Raw genomic sequence first — 16,950 nt, forward strand, 5'->3', positions numbered from 1 at the left:
GATGAAGATGTACACAAGACTGCATTTAGGACTCGCTTTGGTCATTAAGAGTTCCTAGTGATGCCTTTTGGGCTCACAAATGCACCGGCTGCGTTCATGGATCTCATGAATCGCGTTTGCAAGCCATACTTGGACAAATTCGTCATAGTCTTCATCGACGATATCCTTATATATTCCAAGAATCAAGATGACCACGAGAAGCACCTCCGTTGCATTCTCGAATTACTACAGCGTGAGAAACTCTACGCCAAATTCTTGAAATGTGAATTCTGGCTACGAGAGGTCCAGTTTTTAGGACACGTTGTGAGTGAGCGTGGTATCCAAGTGGATCCCGCTAAGGTAGAGGCAGTCATGAACTGGCAAGAGCCAAAGACGCCTACCGAAATCCGTAGCTTCCTGGGGTTAGCAGGATACTACCGGAGATTTATTGAAAATTTTTCGAGGATTGCTGCGCCTTTGACTTCCTTGACCAAGAAGAAAGAAAAGTACATTTGGGGCCCGAAGCAGCAAGAATCCTTTGAAATACTGAAGCAGAAGCTAAGCAACGCACCTGTGTTGACATTACCGGAAGGTACAGATGAATTCGTAGTCTACTGCGATGCATCACACACAGGCATGGGGTGTGTGCTTATGCAGAAGGGCAAGGTGATTGCCTATGCTTCAAGGCAATTAAAGGTGCATGAAAAGAATTACACCACCCATGATTTGGAGTTGGGTGCCGTTGTATTTGCACTAAAGTTGTGGAGGCACTACCTTTATGGTATTAAATTTGTGATTTATTCTGATCACAAAAGCCTCCAGCACCTGTTCAACCAGAAGGAGTTGAACATGAGACAGCGCCGTTGGATGGAAACCCTGAATGATTATGACTGCGAAATCAGGTACCATCCCGGTAAGGCGAATGTAGTCGCCGATGCATTGAGCAGGAAAGAAAGGGTAAAACCCATTCGAATCAATGCCAAGAGCATTGAAGTTAAAAATAATTTGATGGAAAGGATATTAGCTGCGCAGCGTGAGGCTGTGTTGGAAGCTAATTATCCAAATGAAAAGCTGGGAGTAACTGAGGAGCAGTTGACTCTTGGCAAGGATGGAATCCTTAGACTGAATGGACGTATATGGGTTCCGATTTATGGAGGATTACGAGATGTTGTTCTCCAGGAAGCCCATAGTTCCAAATACTCAGTCCATCCTGGTGCTGACAAGATGTACCAAGACTTAAAGGCAAATTATTGGTGGATAGGCTTGAAAAAGTCTGTAGCCGCCCATGTAGCAAAGTGCTTGACTTGTGCTCAAGTCAAAGCCGAGCACCAAAAGCCGTCTGGCTTGCTACAACAGCCTGAACTTCCCGAGTGGAAGTGGGAATGCGTAACTATGGACTTCATAACCAAGTTACCCAAGACCAGGAAAGGAAACGATACAATATGGGTCATAGTTGATAGGCTGACTAAATCAGCTCACTTTCTACCCATCAAGGAGACGTATAGCTCCGATATGTTAGCCCAACTTTATGTTGATAAGATTGTAGCCTTACACGGCATACCTGTGTCTATTATCTCCGACAGGGATACTAGATACACGTCTCACTTCTGGAAGAGTTTCCAGCAATCTTTGGGCACGCGTTTGAACTTTAGTACGGCTTACCATCCACAGACGGACGGTCAAAGTGAGCGTACTATCCAAACGCTAGAAGACATGCTTCGTGCATGCGCGATCGATTTAGGTGGTAACTGGGATAAAAACCTACCCCTGATCGAATTCTCCTACAATAATAGCTACCACACCAGCATAAAGGCTGCGCCTTTTGAGGCATTATATGGTAGAAAATGCAGATCGCCTGTTTGTTGGGCGGAAGTAGGAGAGGTCCAATTATCGGGACCAGAGATTGTTTTCCAGACAACGGACAAGATTGTCCAGATCCGGGAACGTCTCAAGGCTGCCCGCGATAGGCAGAAGAGCTACGCTGATCCAAAGCGTAAGGATTTTCACTTCGAAGTGGGTGAAAAAGTATTACTTAAGGTGTCACCCTGGAAGGGGGTGATGCGCTTCGGCAAGAAGGGCAAGCTGAGTCCGAGATACATAGGGCCTTTTGAGGTCATTGAACGAGTCGGATCAGTTGCCTATAAACTAAACTTGCCTGAAGAGCTCAATGGAATTCACAATGTGTTCCACATCTGCAATCTCAAAAAGTGCTTCGCCGACGAGTCGTTGGTGATTCCACACACAGATGTGCATATAGATGAGAGCTTAAAGTTCATAGAAAAACCTTTGTCGATTGAAGATCGACAGGTGAAGAAGCTTCGCAGAAAGCACGTACCGATTGTAAAAGTCAAATGGGATGCTTGTAGAGGTCCTGAATATACGTGGGAAGTCGAAGCTACAATGAAAGAAAAATACCCCTATTTATTTGAGTAAATCTCGGGTCGAGATTTATTTTAAGGGGGTGAGGATGTAACACCTCGAATTTTTGTGTCCAATGATGTGTTAACACGTGTCATTTGTTTACACGTGGCATTTATAATAAATAAAGGACTAATTTTGACAAACCTTGAAGGTATATAAATTCGAGGGATATAAATGTCAACAAGGGTAAATATACTGTATAGTATCCCTAAATAATGCTTAAACCTTCAAACGAATAAATTATAGATCGTAGAAAAACAAAACGCGGAAGAAAGTGAGAGATTACAAACTACAGGGGTTAACTGTGTCAACATGTTTAATAATACCTCTGAGTGACCCTTTAACGTTCCAAAGACTTTGTAACGGTATTATACCCTCACTAAAATAATATATATGAATTTCGCGAAGTTTCGATATGAAACGAGAAAGTTACGATCGAGTTCGTAGAAGAAGGGTTAAAAGCGTCAACAGTGAAAGTTAAGGCTTTCCAAAATAATTAATAAATAAACCGGGGACTTAATAATGCGGGTAATTAACACGAGGCCCCTATCGGTAAATAACCGAGGGCCAAACCGCAAAGTTACCCCTTCAAACCCGAAAGGTCAGGTAAATCATTACGAAAGATTTCGTTATTAATGGCCAGATTCTGCAATCATTGCAAAAAGATTTAAAATTTCTGAAATCTTAACCCTACGCGGCCCGCATTGCATATTGGGTTAAGTTGAGGCGGGCCGCGAGCCTCCTCAACTACGCGTCTGATCTTTTAATCCCAGGCGGCCCGCGTAAAAGAAGCATGGAATGTCCATGCGGGCCGCATTGGACGCCCAGATGCAGAAACTTTGTGTTTTCTTGACTTTTGAGCATTGTGAACGATCAACCTCCAATAAATGAGGCATGGGTGCCCCCTACTCGACCCATACACCTCTGGGACACCTACCCATCACCTCTGGACTATTGTGGTGGTTGTAATGATCATAGAGGCTTGGCATTTGCTATAAATAGCCACCTTATGCAACATATCATTCACAACATCAAAACACACACCTCTGATCATTTCAAGAGCTCTCAAGTCCTTTTTCTCTGCTCCATATTCAAGTACTAACTTCTGTAAGTTACCTTGATCATCCATAGTTCAGTTTATGCTTAGTTTTTAGCTAAAAACCAAACCGTCGTAACTACGGTTTGACTTTACAATAAATCTGTAATGGTTCAGTCGTATGACGAATCAAAAATGGTTATGAATTGGTATTTATGTGGGTAATAAACCTCTAAAATGGTTCCCCCTGATCACCACTCTAACTATGTCAAATGTCGAGTCAAACGTGCGGTTAAAAAGTCAACAGAAAGCTATTTTAGCGATTTATGCATAATCTGTAATGTATATGTTATGGAACCTGTTTTGACAATCATAAAACATGATAATAAGTATATAAACATGTTTGCGCTCGTTTGAATCGATCATTTACTATATTGAACCGGTTCGGAGCCGAAAGTCGCATAAGTTTGACTTTTGCTTTGACTTCAGTTCTGACCCGTTTTAGTGAGGTATAAATATACCTTAGGACTCTCTTAGGACCAGGTCACATGTTGGTATACGCCTCTGTGGTCGGTTCGTGAGTTATCCAAGTCTTTTACGTATTTCCGTCATTCGCCTAAAAGTTGACCGTAACGGCCTTTTAAAATTAAAACGAGTATTTCGGACACGTGAACGGACCAAAACCTTGCTTGTTAAATTATAAGCATGTCCTTAAAGTTTCACGTCAATCCGAGGTCTAGAATGAGAGTTATGCTAAAAGGCGCACTTTTAAGAAAGTTTTGTAATTAACGGCGCAATTAGCATAACGCCCATCTAACCCAAGTTTTCGTCACCAAAACTTTTACCCACTGTGGTAAAATAATATTTTGGGAATTTTAAAGATTTTTAATAATTTTTACCTTGCTCATAACCTGCGGTTATGGCTACGGTTCGGTAAATACCGAATATGCCCTTTTTGGCCAAAACGGGAGTTCTACAAGGTCTTTTGACCCGATTCCAGTTGCCACTGATTTTAAATAATAAATAAAGTATTTTAAGCTTTATAAGCTGGTCGGGAAACTCAGATTTCCTGTAGAACTCGAAAAGCCCTTTTAAAGTCTTTAAAATGACCGAAAAGCCCCTACGGGGCATAATATTAACTTAAACTCGTTACGGGCATTACGGAAGGTATCCTACTGATACCAAAATACTTTTAAGGCATATTGACTTAGGAAATAAGCGTACGACTCTTATGGTTAACCTTTCGCCTATTTGCGCACACGGTACGGCTCATGAAACTAGTTTTCATGCAATAACCGATATGGGTCAAATTATGTTATTTGAACCCCAAAATCCAGAGTATGAACTATAAACCCATATAAAACAAGTCACTAAACTTGCTGGGTCCAAATCATACTCCATTCTCGGTTTTCGCCTTCTCGTGCGAATTAACCATATCTATATAGCGGAATCAACCGGTTTAAGCTACGGCTAATACAAGGACCGTTAGGATTCTAAGAGGTTAATTAAAACCTTCGTTCCAGATTAGGAGCCCCAGTAAAAGCTATCGGTGACTTGATCTAAATTAAGGATTTATACTTGCAAAGGTAAATACTTTTGACTTATTTCCCCTATATGGGCTTGGGTTACGGTATATTAATACCGCTTGATTGAGCATTATATAATTCCATCGCTTAGGTGGTTAATTGATTAAATATGATCGGCTCATTTAAACAGTTTTGTTGCTTATAAGCCTTTGGGGGGTTTAATGACCGTTGTCCCGGATATCCTTGGCATCGTTTTACGAAATGGCCACGACCATCGACATCCCGGTGTAGGCGTACACCCGGTATAAAGTGTCGACATTAAAATTAAAAGACGTAGCCGTTGGTTTTTATACTACGGTTTTACGCAAACGTGGTGTGTCTATAAATCTTTAACCCGGCACGACCCGGGCTACTGAACGCGTAAAAGAACATGTAAAACGTTCACAAGATCATTATGAATTTTCCCAAGTTATAAAAGAGTTTGTGCCTTGTGCATTCAAATCAATTTTAATAAACATTTTCAAATGTGTCAGTTAAATGTATTTACCAGTGTAAACTGACGTATTTTCCCCAAAAAGATTAAGTGCAGGTACCTAAACGTAATTGGCTGGTATTAGCTCCCTAGCGTCGGGATAAGTCTCGCAAACTTGATTGCAGTATCTGATGGAACAATACTTTATATTTATTTACGATCCACTGTGGATATTCAACTTCTGTAATACATTGATATTATCACCAGAGGTTGAAGTTATATATTTATCTTTTGCTTCCGCTGTGCATTATATAATTGTGTGGTTTGACTATATTGTTGCCAACATCGTCACGGTAATCCCCCACCGGGCCCACCGGTGAGACACGTGGAAATCGGGGTGTGACAAACATGAACACCCACAACTTGCAAGAACTCTCAAAGCATTTCCAGGAGCAATCTGATCGTCAAGGCAGCCTCCAAGTGTTTTCTAGGCTTCATTAGGACCTTTGTAAGCATTCATATCATCCTTAAATCCGTTCTAGCATAGATTATTAGTTAAGAGTCAAACCGTTGTTCATAAAGTTTGACTTTTCGATTAAACGAAATTGGCTCTGTCATTTCTCAAATTGAAACCACTTATAAGTTGGTATTTATGTGGGGAACAAACCCTCAAAAGGGTATTCTGTTAGGACCGTTTTTCAAAAATAAAAGAATAACTACATAAGCAAGATTTTTAGGAGAATTAAGGTACCACTTTGACGCTTAATGAAATTTTTACAAAAATTGGGCATGACCCGTTTGTAAAACGAACATACTCCCTGTTTTTACCTAACTTACAACGTTTACACTACGACCCATTTAACATAAAACTATCCCAACAAAAACGACAAGTTTTTAATTCTAAAACATTTCAACAAGTCAACAAGTAATAAACACGATCCAAAAGCATGCATATAAGTTGCGGAAGCGCATGGTATCTTAAGGCTTGAACATGTGCTCGTCCCATATCTCCAAATCGCCTATAGAGGTGCTTTACCTACATTAACATTCACAAAATTTAATAAGTTAGTTATCTCATAGAAAACCATAACCTTTCGATTTAGCTTTAACCACATAGAACATTCTTACTCTTAAGCATACAACAACCCAATGATTGGGTTAAGCATAACCACTCTCGCAGAGAGTTTGACATACGCATTCTACCCACGAAATTGGGTTTAGCATAAACACTCTCGTAGAGAGCTAAGCATACACGTTCGACCCATGAGATTGGGTTTAGCATAACCACTCTCATAGAGAGCTAAGCATACACATTCGACCCATGAGATTGGGTTTGCATAACTCAACAGTTCTTTCATTAGCATACCCAAATCCACGAGGGATTTGTCGCTTGCTTACTACATCGTCAATCTCGTTATATATAAGAAAATATAACTTTAACAACGAAAGTTTATATAAATAGGAAATATAATAAAGACTCGTATGACGTGAAGCATACCTCGATCTTGTGCTCCTTCCGCTTTACTAGTGTTAGAGCTTTCCTCCTTCACGCCTACATTACAACATTCGTTTACTTAGTTGAATCAAGTCATTCCATCATTTTCTCTCATACTACACATATAGTCATCTCTTAAGCATTTTATCAAACACTTGGTGGGCATTGAATTTATAATCATAATGTACAAGTGTTCATAGCATGGATTTCACTTGATTAACTTTCTAGTTCAACAAGAATTTGTTAAATTCATATACTTCCTTTACCTTATGATAATTTGTCTAATTCCTTCATCACATACAAGATCATGCAACAACTCACAATTGTAAGCATGTTATAGAAATCACCTTGTTCATACAAGTCTTTCAACATATGGGTATAACCCTAACCTTTTCAATAATCGAAATTAAGCATAATTCTAAGTTTATTTTAGGTTCCTAACCTGCATTTGCACATGAATTGCACCTAATTTCACGTTTGGGTAAAAAACCCACTTCTTATTACTCACTAAAACATGATTTTCGACTTACCTATTGTTGTTAGAACTTAGATGGTTGACAATTCGGGTTCTTGCATCGATTTGGGCTCTCAATTCCTTCCAAATCTTGAGAATTCTTGAAAGCTAGGGTTTTCCCCCTTTTGTTCTTGCTTGTCGTCGACCAACAACACCACCAGTGTGTTGGTTTTACAACTTTCTAGTAGTAATAAAATACTTTTATCATAATTTACTATTTCAGCCCTTATAGTTTTAAGTGTTGATAATTATCATACTAAACCTCTCTCTTATTAACTAATAACACATTCTATTAACTTGGTTAAATTCTTGCAAGTTATATTTACTTAAATTAGCATAAATAAGTGATAAACATATTTTGGGGTGTTACAAGTCTACCCCCCTTAAAGGAGGTTTCGTCCCCGAAACCTGATCATAAATTTATTCATGGACATACCAAATAGAAAAGGATAGTGTCTCCTCATTTCGTCTTCTGCTTCCCATGTAAGATCCGAACCCTTCCGGTGCTGCCATTGTACCAACACTTGTCTAACAGCTTTGTTGCGGAGATTCTTCACCTTGAACTCCTTAACGGCTATGGGCCTTTCGACATAATTTAACCCTTCATCCAACTCGATATCATCGAGTGGTACTAGTGCTGTCTCATCCGCAAGACACCTTCTTAATTGCGACACGTGGAAAGTATTGTGAATCCCGTTTAGAGCAGGCGGTAATTCCAATCGATACGCAACCCTTCCAACCCGTGCCAAAATTTTAAACGGCCCAATGTAACGAGGACCTAGTTTTCCCCGTTTGCGAAAACGGATTATACCCTTCCATGGGGACACCTTTAGCAAGACGAAATCTCCAACTTGGAACTCGATAGGACGCCTTCTCTTGTCTGCATAAGCTTTTTGCCGATCTTGAGCTGCTTTCAACCTTGTTCTAACCATTTCAATCTTTTCGTTCGTTACTGCTATTAAATCACTTGGTGCAAGCTCCCTTTGTCCCACTTCGCCCCAACATACGGGAGTCCTACATTTTCTCCCGTATAATAGTTCGTATGGTGCCATTTGAATACCACTATGGTAACTGTTGTTATAAGAAAACTCGACCAGGGGCAATTGGTCGTCCCAACTTCCTCCAAAATCTAAGGCACACGCCCTCAACATATCAACGAGCGTTTGAATGGTTCTTTCTGACTGGCCGTCAGTTTGAGGGTGGTAGGCGGTACTTATGTGCAGCTTCGTACCCACACTCTCGTGAAACTTCCGCCAGTAACGAGAAGTAAATCTAGTGTCCCGATCCGAGACAATCGACACGGGCACTCCATGACGTGATACGATCTCGTTCATATAAATTTCTGCCATTTTCTCGGAAGAGTAAGCTTCTTTGATGGGTAAAAAGTGAGCGCTTTTCGTAAGTCGGTCTACGATTACCCATATTGTATCATGCCCTTTCTTTGTTTTAGGAAGTTTCGTTATCAAATCCATCGTTAGTTCCTCCCACTTCCATACCGGTATCTCCAAAGGTTGTAATTTCCCATACGGCTTTTGATGTTCAACTTTCACTTGGGAGCATGTTAAGCATTTCGCGACGTATTTAACTATGTCACGCTTCATTCCCGGCCACCAATAATTGGCTTTCAAATCCCGATACATCTTTGTAGCCCCGGGATGGACCGAATATCGAGACTTATGTGCCTCGTCGAGCAAGGCAGCTTTGACTTCGCAGAATCGCGGAATCCAAATTCGGCCGAACCGTGTCTTAAGCCCGATCGAATTTTCTTCTAGATTATTGATCACACCTTTTAGTCGTTCCCTCCTCAGGTTTTCCGCTCCGAGCGACTTTATCTGGGATTCGCGTATTGCCTCGAGTAATCGTGGCGTAACTACCATCTTCAAGGATTTCACTTTTATGGGAGGTGGATACTCTTTACGGCTTAGAGCATCGGCTACTACATTTGCCCTCCCCGGGTGGTAGAGGATATCACAATCATAATCTTTGATAAGTTCCAACCACCTCCGCTGCCTCATATTTAGGTCTCTTTGTTCAAAGAAATATTTAAGGCTTTTGTGGTCCGAGTAAATGGTGCATTTTGCCCCATATAGATAATGCCTCCAAATTTTTAATGCAAACACTACCGCCGCTAATTCTAAGTCGTGTGTGGGGTAGTTCATCTCATGAGGCTTCAATTGTCGCGAAGCATAAGCGATAACTCTCCCTCTTTGCATTAGAACACAACCCAATCCCTGGTGTGAAGCGTCTGAATAGACCACCAGGTCTTCGGTTCCGTCTGGTAACATTAGGATTGGGGGACTCGATAGTTTTTCTTTCAACATTCGAAAAGCCTCTTCCTGTTCTTTTTCCCATACAAACTTCTCTTTCTTTCTGGTCAGCTTTGTTAAGGGCAGGGCTATCTTGGAAAAATCTTGTATGAACCTCCGGTAGTATCCAGCAAGACCCAGAAAACTTCTTATCTCTGTTGGGTTTTTCGGAGGAACCCATTTCATTACAGCATCGATCTTTGAAGGATCAACCATAACACCCTCCGTATTTATCACGTGCCCCAGAAACTGTACCTCCCTAAGCCAAAAGGCACACTTTGAAAATTTTGCGTAGAGCTTCTCCTTACGGAGAGTTTCAAGTACTTCACGCAAATGTACCGCATGTTCGTCCTTGCTTCGTGAATAAACCAAAATGTCATCTATGAATACGATTACCGATCTATCCAACATGGGTCGGCATACACGATTCATAAGGTCCATAAATGCCGCCGGCGCATTTGTTAACCCGAAGGACATAACTAAAAACTCATAATGTCCGTAACGTGTTCTAAATGCGGTCTTTTGAACGTCTTCTCCTCGTACTCTAACCTGATGGTACCCAGATCGCAGATCTATCTTGGAGAACCAACTCGCCCCTTGTAACTGATCGAAAAGGTCGTCAATTCTAGGTAAAGGGTAGCGGTTCTTTATAGTTAGCTTATTCAACTCCCTATAGTCGATGCACATGCGCATCGACCCGTCTTTCTTCTTAACAAATAAGACGGGCGCTCCCCAAGGAGACACACTCGGGCGTATAAAGCCTTTGTCTAAGAGGTCTTGTATTTGTGTCATTAATTCCCGCATTTCCGTGGGAGCTAATCTATAGGGAGCCTTCGCGACTGGTTTCGCATCTGGATTCAATTCGATTTTGAACTCCACTTCTCGCTCGGGAGGGAGTCCCGGCAATTCCTCCGGGAATACATCCGGAAATTCGTTCACAACTTCAACATCTTCAAGCTTTGGGAAGCTTTGTTGAGTATTTACTACGTAAGCTAAGTATGCTCTACTCCCATTGAGCACGCACTTAGCGGCTTGAACGAGAGTACATAGCTTCGCTTCTATCTTTCTTTCGCCTTGTACATTTAATCGTTTTCCACTTGGGGCCCGGAGATGTATGGTTTTGGTTTCACAATTTATCTCCGCGCGGTTTTGAGACATCCAATCCATACCCACTATTACTTTGAATTCCCCCAAGATCATGGGGATAAGATCAATAGCAAACTCCTCATCCTCAATGGTCAATTTACAATTTTTACATATTTCGTGCAACAAGAAACTTTTGCTATCTGCTATCTCTACTTCTAAGGGCATCGACATTCGTTCAATCTTAAAGGATGGACGTTGAACAAGTTCACTAGAGATAAACGACATGGTAGCTCCGGTGTCAAACAAAACGTAAACCGGTATAGAATTTATTAGAAAAATACCTGAAACCACATTTGGTTGGGACTTGGCTTCTTCAGACGTGATCTGATACATTCTCCCCTTTGTCCTGGAACCCTCTTGCTTCTTATCTTCTTTCTTTGACCCTTGTTGAAGCTTTGGACATTCCGACTTGATATGCCCTTTTTCGAAACAGTTGAAACAAGTCTTTGGGTTATCCGGGCATTGATAGGACGAATGCCCCTCCTTACCACATTTAAAGCACCCCTTCTTACCTAGCAAACACTCTCCGGTATGGAGCTTCCCACATGTCTTGCATGGTGTAATCCCACCCTTCGACTTACCCTTTCTTCCTTGATCCTGAAACTTCCCCTTTTTGGATGGACTAAAACTTGCACCCTTTTCACTCGGCCTCTTTTCACCTCGCTCCTCTTGCCTCTTAATTTCGATCTCTCTATCCCGTGCTAAATCAATGAGCTCTTCAAGAGTTTCGCATTTTGAGGGAGTGATGAACTCTCTAACTTCTGCTTTTAACACACCATAGAAGCGACTTATCTTCATTCTCTCGGTTGTTACCAATTCTCCACAGAACTTCATCTTATCCATAAAATTGTTTGCTATTTCATTCACTGATTCGTTTTTCTGCCGGAGGCGTAAGAAATCCTCCTGAATCTTGTCGATCGCCGACTGAGGACAATGATATCTCATGAAGGGCCCCTTGAACTCTTGCCAAGTCATAGCTTGCAGTCTGTCTTCGCCTACCTCCTTGCTGTGAGCATCCCACCAATCCTTCGCTTGATGGGTTAGTAAACCGGTAGCGAACATCACTTGATCCTCCTTATCACACCGGCTTCGTATAAAGACCGCCTCTATATTCGAGATCCATCTTTGACATTCAATAGGATCTATTTTACCGTCATACGTCGTCGGATGACAAGCCATAAAATCCTTGTAAGTGCACCTTCGTTCCTTACCTCTACTCTTGGATCCTTCGATTAATTCTTTCAACTCTTCGAACCTACTCGTCATCATAGCATCCACAACCCCCAGAACTCGGCTTTCTACTTCTTGAGCTAACCGAGGTAGGTTGGCTTGCATAACTCCTTCCGCTACTTCCGTGACTCTGTTTTCGAATGCTTCTTGTCTAACCGCATCATTGTTATCATCATTGATATTTCTTGCATCAGCCATCTACACAATATCATGCTTCTCATTTAATACAAATTACAAACTTTCCGCATATCATTTCTCATTAATCATCATTCACTTAGTTCATTTCATGTCATTCGCTTCATTTCTTTTGATTCTTATGAATCCATTCTCGTTGTAATCGCTAATTGAGTTTACACACACTTGCTAAACCTTGTATGGACATTATGTAGCCATAAAGTAAGCTTTCGGGCAACCCGGTAACACAAGGTACGAGAAACAAAACAAGTTCAGCGTTTTGGCACTACGTAAGCCGTCGGCGACGGCTATGTTCCCGTCGGCGACGGGCTCATAATAAGGCCGTCGGGTAACTGTTCCCCGTCGGCAGTTATTTAGGGCGTCGGGCAAGAGGTTGCCGTCGGCGACGGGGGTTAACCCGTCGGCGACGGGCTTCCGTTTTGCAAAAACGCTGCAGCTTTATTTTTTGTATTTTAGCCCACTTCCAGGTCCGTACCAGCTGCCCGGGTTCCTGAATTACTTGTTTTGATGCCCATAATTGTTACTTCACATTTTTAACTTAACCTTACATCTTAAACTCATAACATATGCTAGCATTTATCGAAATCATACTTTATTACCTCATTGGCGATCCGGGAGCGAGCACACTTTCGAACGAGCCACTGGTTTGAGTTCAAGCATCGCGTTACAAGCTCGAATCCCTCAAACCTTGGCTCTGATACCAACTTGTTAGGACCGTTTTTCAAAAATAAAAGAATAACTACATAAGCAAGATTTTTAGGAGAATTAAGGTACCACTTTGACGCTTAATGAAATTTTTACAAAAATTGGGCATGACCCGTTTGTAAAACGAACATACTCCCTGTTTTTACCTAACTTACAACGTTTACACTACGACCCATTTAACATAAAACTATCCCAACAAAAACGACAAGTTTTTAATTCTAAAACATTTCAACAAGTCAACAAGTAATAAACACGATCCAAAAGCATGCATATAAGTTGCGGAAGCGCATGGTATCTTAAGGCTTGAACATGTGCTCGTCCCATATCTCCAAATCGCCTATAGAGGTGCTTTACCTACATTAACATTCACAAAATTTAATAAGTTAGTTATCTCATAGAAAACCATAACCTTTCGATTTAGCTTTAACCACATAGAACATTCTTACTCTTAAGCATACAACAACCCAATGATTGGGTTAAGCATAACCACTCTCGCAGAGAGTTTGACATACGCATTCTACCCACGAAATTGGGTTTAGCATAAACACTCTCGTAGAGAGCTAAGCATACACGTTCGACCCATGAGATTGGGTTTAGCATAACCACTCTCATAGAGAGCTAAGCATACACATTCGACCCATGAGATTGGGTTTGCATAACTCAACAGTTCTTTCATTAGCATACCCAAATCCACGAGGGATTTGTCGCTTGCTTACTACATCGTCAATCTCGTTATATATAAGAAAATATAACTTTAACAACGAAAGTTTATATAAATAGGAAATATAATAAAGACTCGTATGACGTGAAGCATACCTCGATCTTGTGCTCCTTCCGCTTTACTAGTGTTAGAGCTTTCCTCCTTCACGCCTACATTACAACATTCGTTTACTTAGTTGAATCAAGTCATTCCATCATTTTCTCTCATACTACACATATAGTCATCTCTTAAGCATTTTATCAAACACTTGGTGGGCATTGAATTTATAATCATAATGTACAAGTGTTCATAGCATGGATTTCACTTGATTAACTTTCTAGTTCAACAAGAATTTGTTAAATTCATATACTTCCTTTACCTTATGATAATTTGTCTAATTCCTTCATCACATACAAGATCATGCAACAACTCACAATTGTAAGCATGTTATAGAAATCACCTTGTTCATACAAGTCTTTCAACATATGGGTATAACCCTAACCTTTTCAATAATCGAAATTAAGCATAATTCTAAGTTTATTTTAGGTTCCTAACCTGCATTTGCACATGAATTGCACCTAATTTCACGTTTGGGTCAAAAACCCACTTCTTATTACTCACTAAAACATGATTTTCGACTTACCTATTGTTGTTAGAACTTAGATGGTTGACAATTCGGGTTCTTGCATCGATTTGGGCTCTCAATTCCTTCCAAATCTTGAGAATTCTTGAAAGCTAGGGTTTTCCCCCTTTTGTTCTTGCTTGTCGTCGACCAACAACACCACCAGTGTGTTGGTTTTACAACTTTCTAGTAGTAATAAAATACTTTTATCATAATTTACTATTTCAGCCCTTATAGTTTTAAGTGTTGATAATTATCATACTAAACCTCTCTCTTATTAACTAATAACACATTCTATTAACTTGGTTAAATTCTTGCAAGTTATATTTACTTAAATTAGCATAAATAAGTGATAAACATATTTTGGGGTGTTACATATTCTCTGATTCCCACTCTAAGCATGCTATTTGTCGAGTCAAAGATGTTCTTAAAAAGTCAACAGAAATCGTTTTTGCGAAATATAGCATAAATGGTAATGTAGATGACATGCAATCAGTTTGATCATCAAAAATAACTTATAATGAATATAAGAATGTGTTTTATCATAATCAACTCGACAATCTTTAGTATAAACTCGGATCGGAACCGAAAGTCTTATAAAACGACTTTTTCGTAGACTATCGATTCGGATCCGTGCATGCATGTTTGAGATCTGTATTAGAGTGTATTTTTGACCATTTTTATTTATGTATAACTTTCTGGAATTTTTACATCTTGAGTCTATGCTTAACCGATTCATATGCGTGTTTCCGATTATGCTTAAAAGTTGACTATTTTGCCCTTTTTGATATAAAACGTGATTTTTGGAAATGTAAAAGAGTAGAAATCTTTATTATTAATTTATAAACTTGCACCGAAAATTTGAGATCAGTTGGTGGTCCAGATTTTGAGTTATGGCCGATAGCGTAAAACTATATCTTTATGTTAAATAAACGGCGCATTTAGCGTATAACCTATTTCAGGTCACTTTTCGATATAAAACTTTTTACCCACTGATGTTATATAATATTCTGGGATTTTTGAAGATTTTTATTTAATTTTTGGCTGATCGGATCATACGTCGCTAAGTCGATTCGGTTAATGCCGGTTTTGACCGTTTAAGCCATAAAATGAGTTTTATACATTCTTTTGACCCCAAACCTTTTTCTACTGATTTTATGTGTTAAATAAATTATTTTGGGCATTCTGGAAATATAAAAATCTCAGCTTTCTTTTAAAAACCCGGAAACGGCTCTAAATCGCATTTTTAGCGTTTTTAGCGCATTGTAAGCGTTATACTCATATTAAACATATAAGACTCATACCTACTGATGTATTTAGCATATTTTCATATAATAACAGTAAGTATAAGATTTTGAACTCAGATTTCCAGTTTTGTCGTTTTTTTAGCCCTTGTGAAATTACTAAAATACCCCTACGGTGCATAGTTTGATTTTAAATGATAAGTTTTGTCTACGGGTCATACCCTACTGTTATAATATGGCAAATTAAGTATATTTACTGTATAAATCAGACCTGTAACTCAGATTACCAAATTGACTCTTTCATAATCTTTTAAATGACCAAAATGCCCTTATGAGGCGTAAATTGAGTTTAAATACATTCGGGGCATAATAGGACATAACTTGCTGATATTATATCATATTTAAAGCATATTATCTCAGGGAACTTGCATATGACTCTTTTGGTTACCCGTAACGCCCTTTTTGCGTTCGGTTCGGTTTACGTAACTAGTTTGCGTAAATTAACCGAAACGGGTCAAACGTTATCATTTTTATCTCAAAATCCAGAATGTATTTAGTATACCCACATTATACAAGTATTCAAACTTGTCGGGTCTAAATCACATTCTATCCGGCCTTTCGCTTAATCATGCGTCTTAACCGTATATTTCTTTAAGACTAACCGGTCTAAGCTTAGGCTTAATTAAAGACCCGTTAGCAGTCTAATTGGTTATTTATACCATCGTTCCAGACTAGAGCTTTCCGGTAAATTGTACCTACGCTTACTTAGGAATACGGCTGAGTTATAACTCTTGCTATTTAAGACAGGAGCTAGCTCAGGTAAATACTCTTAACTTATTTTCCCTATTACGGGCTTGGGATACGGTAATATAAATACCGCATGGTCAGGTATGGGATTCGAAGACCAATGTGTCGGGAAATCCAAATAACCTGTTTTTAATTCGTATTGCTTGACTGAAACATTGGGGGTTAATGCGACCGTGTCCTGGATATCCTTGACTCATTAAATGCAATGGCCACGACCTAAGCACGGGGTGTAGGCATACACCTGACAGATGCTTTATGCTTATAAATTGATTATACCCAATAAGGGATTCCCAATAAGGGAATAGTGGTGTGTCGGTTAATCTTGAACCGGCATAGGACCGGGCCCCGCATGTAGAGCAAGTTATGTAAAACTGATAACATGAGATATAGTTTGTCCCAAGTATAAAAGATTAATCTTGCCTTGTGCATCTTAATCAAGTGTCAAAAATAGTTTTGTGCCTTGTGCGCCTAAACCAATTTTCATAAACTCTTTTCAAATGAGTCAGTTGAGTGTATTTACCAGTGAAAACTGACGTATTTTCCAAAGTCTAA

The 16,950-nt window shown here is 39.9% G+C and overlaps 1 protein-coding gene and 1 long non-coding RNA gene across 2 annotated transcripts; both read right to left on the minus strand.

Moving 5' to 3' along the window:
• Positions 1-6,180: 6,180 nt before the first annotated feature.
• LOC110926660 lies at positions 6,181-12,323 on the minus strand. Its single transcript, XM_022170387.2, has 3 exons — positions 11,177-12,323; positions 6,933-6,986; positions 6,181-6,470 (listed from the first exon to the last, which is right to left on the minus strand). The coding sequence occupies exons 1-3, from the start codon at positions 12,321-12,323 to the stop codon at positions 6,454-6,456; spliced, it is 1,218 nt and encodes a 405-aa protein (XP_022026079.2). The 3' UTR covers positions 6,181-6,453.
• Positions 12,324-13,089: 766 nt separating this feature from the next.
• LOC110926661 lies at positions 13,090-14,517 on the minus strand. Its single transcript, XR_002585336.2, has 3 exons — positions 14,369-14,517; positions 13,842-13,895; positions 13,090-13,379 (listed from the first exon to the last, which is right to left on the minus strand). It is a non-coding gene; the product is annotated as an uncharacterized LOC110926661 (long non-coding RNA).
• Between the last annotated feature and the right edge of the window lie 2,433 nt (positions 14,518-16,950).

The sequence above is a fragment of the Helianthus annuus genome, chromosome 9 (genome assembly GCF_002127325.2).
Source record: "Helianthus annuus cultivar XRQ/B chromosome 9, HanXRQr2.0-SUNRISE, whole genome shotgun sequence".
Lineage (NCBI taxonomy): Eukaryota > Viridiplantae > Streptophyta > Magnoliopsida > Asterales > Asteraceae > Helianthus > Helianthus annuus.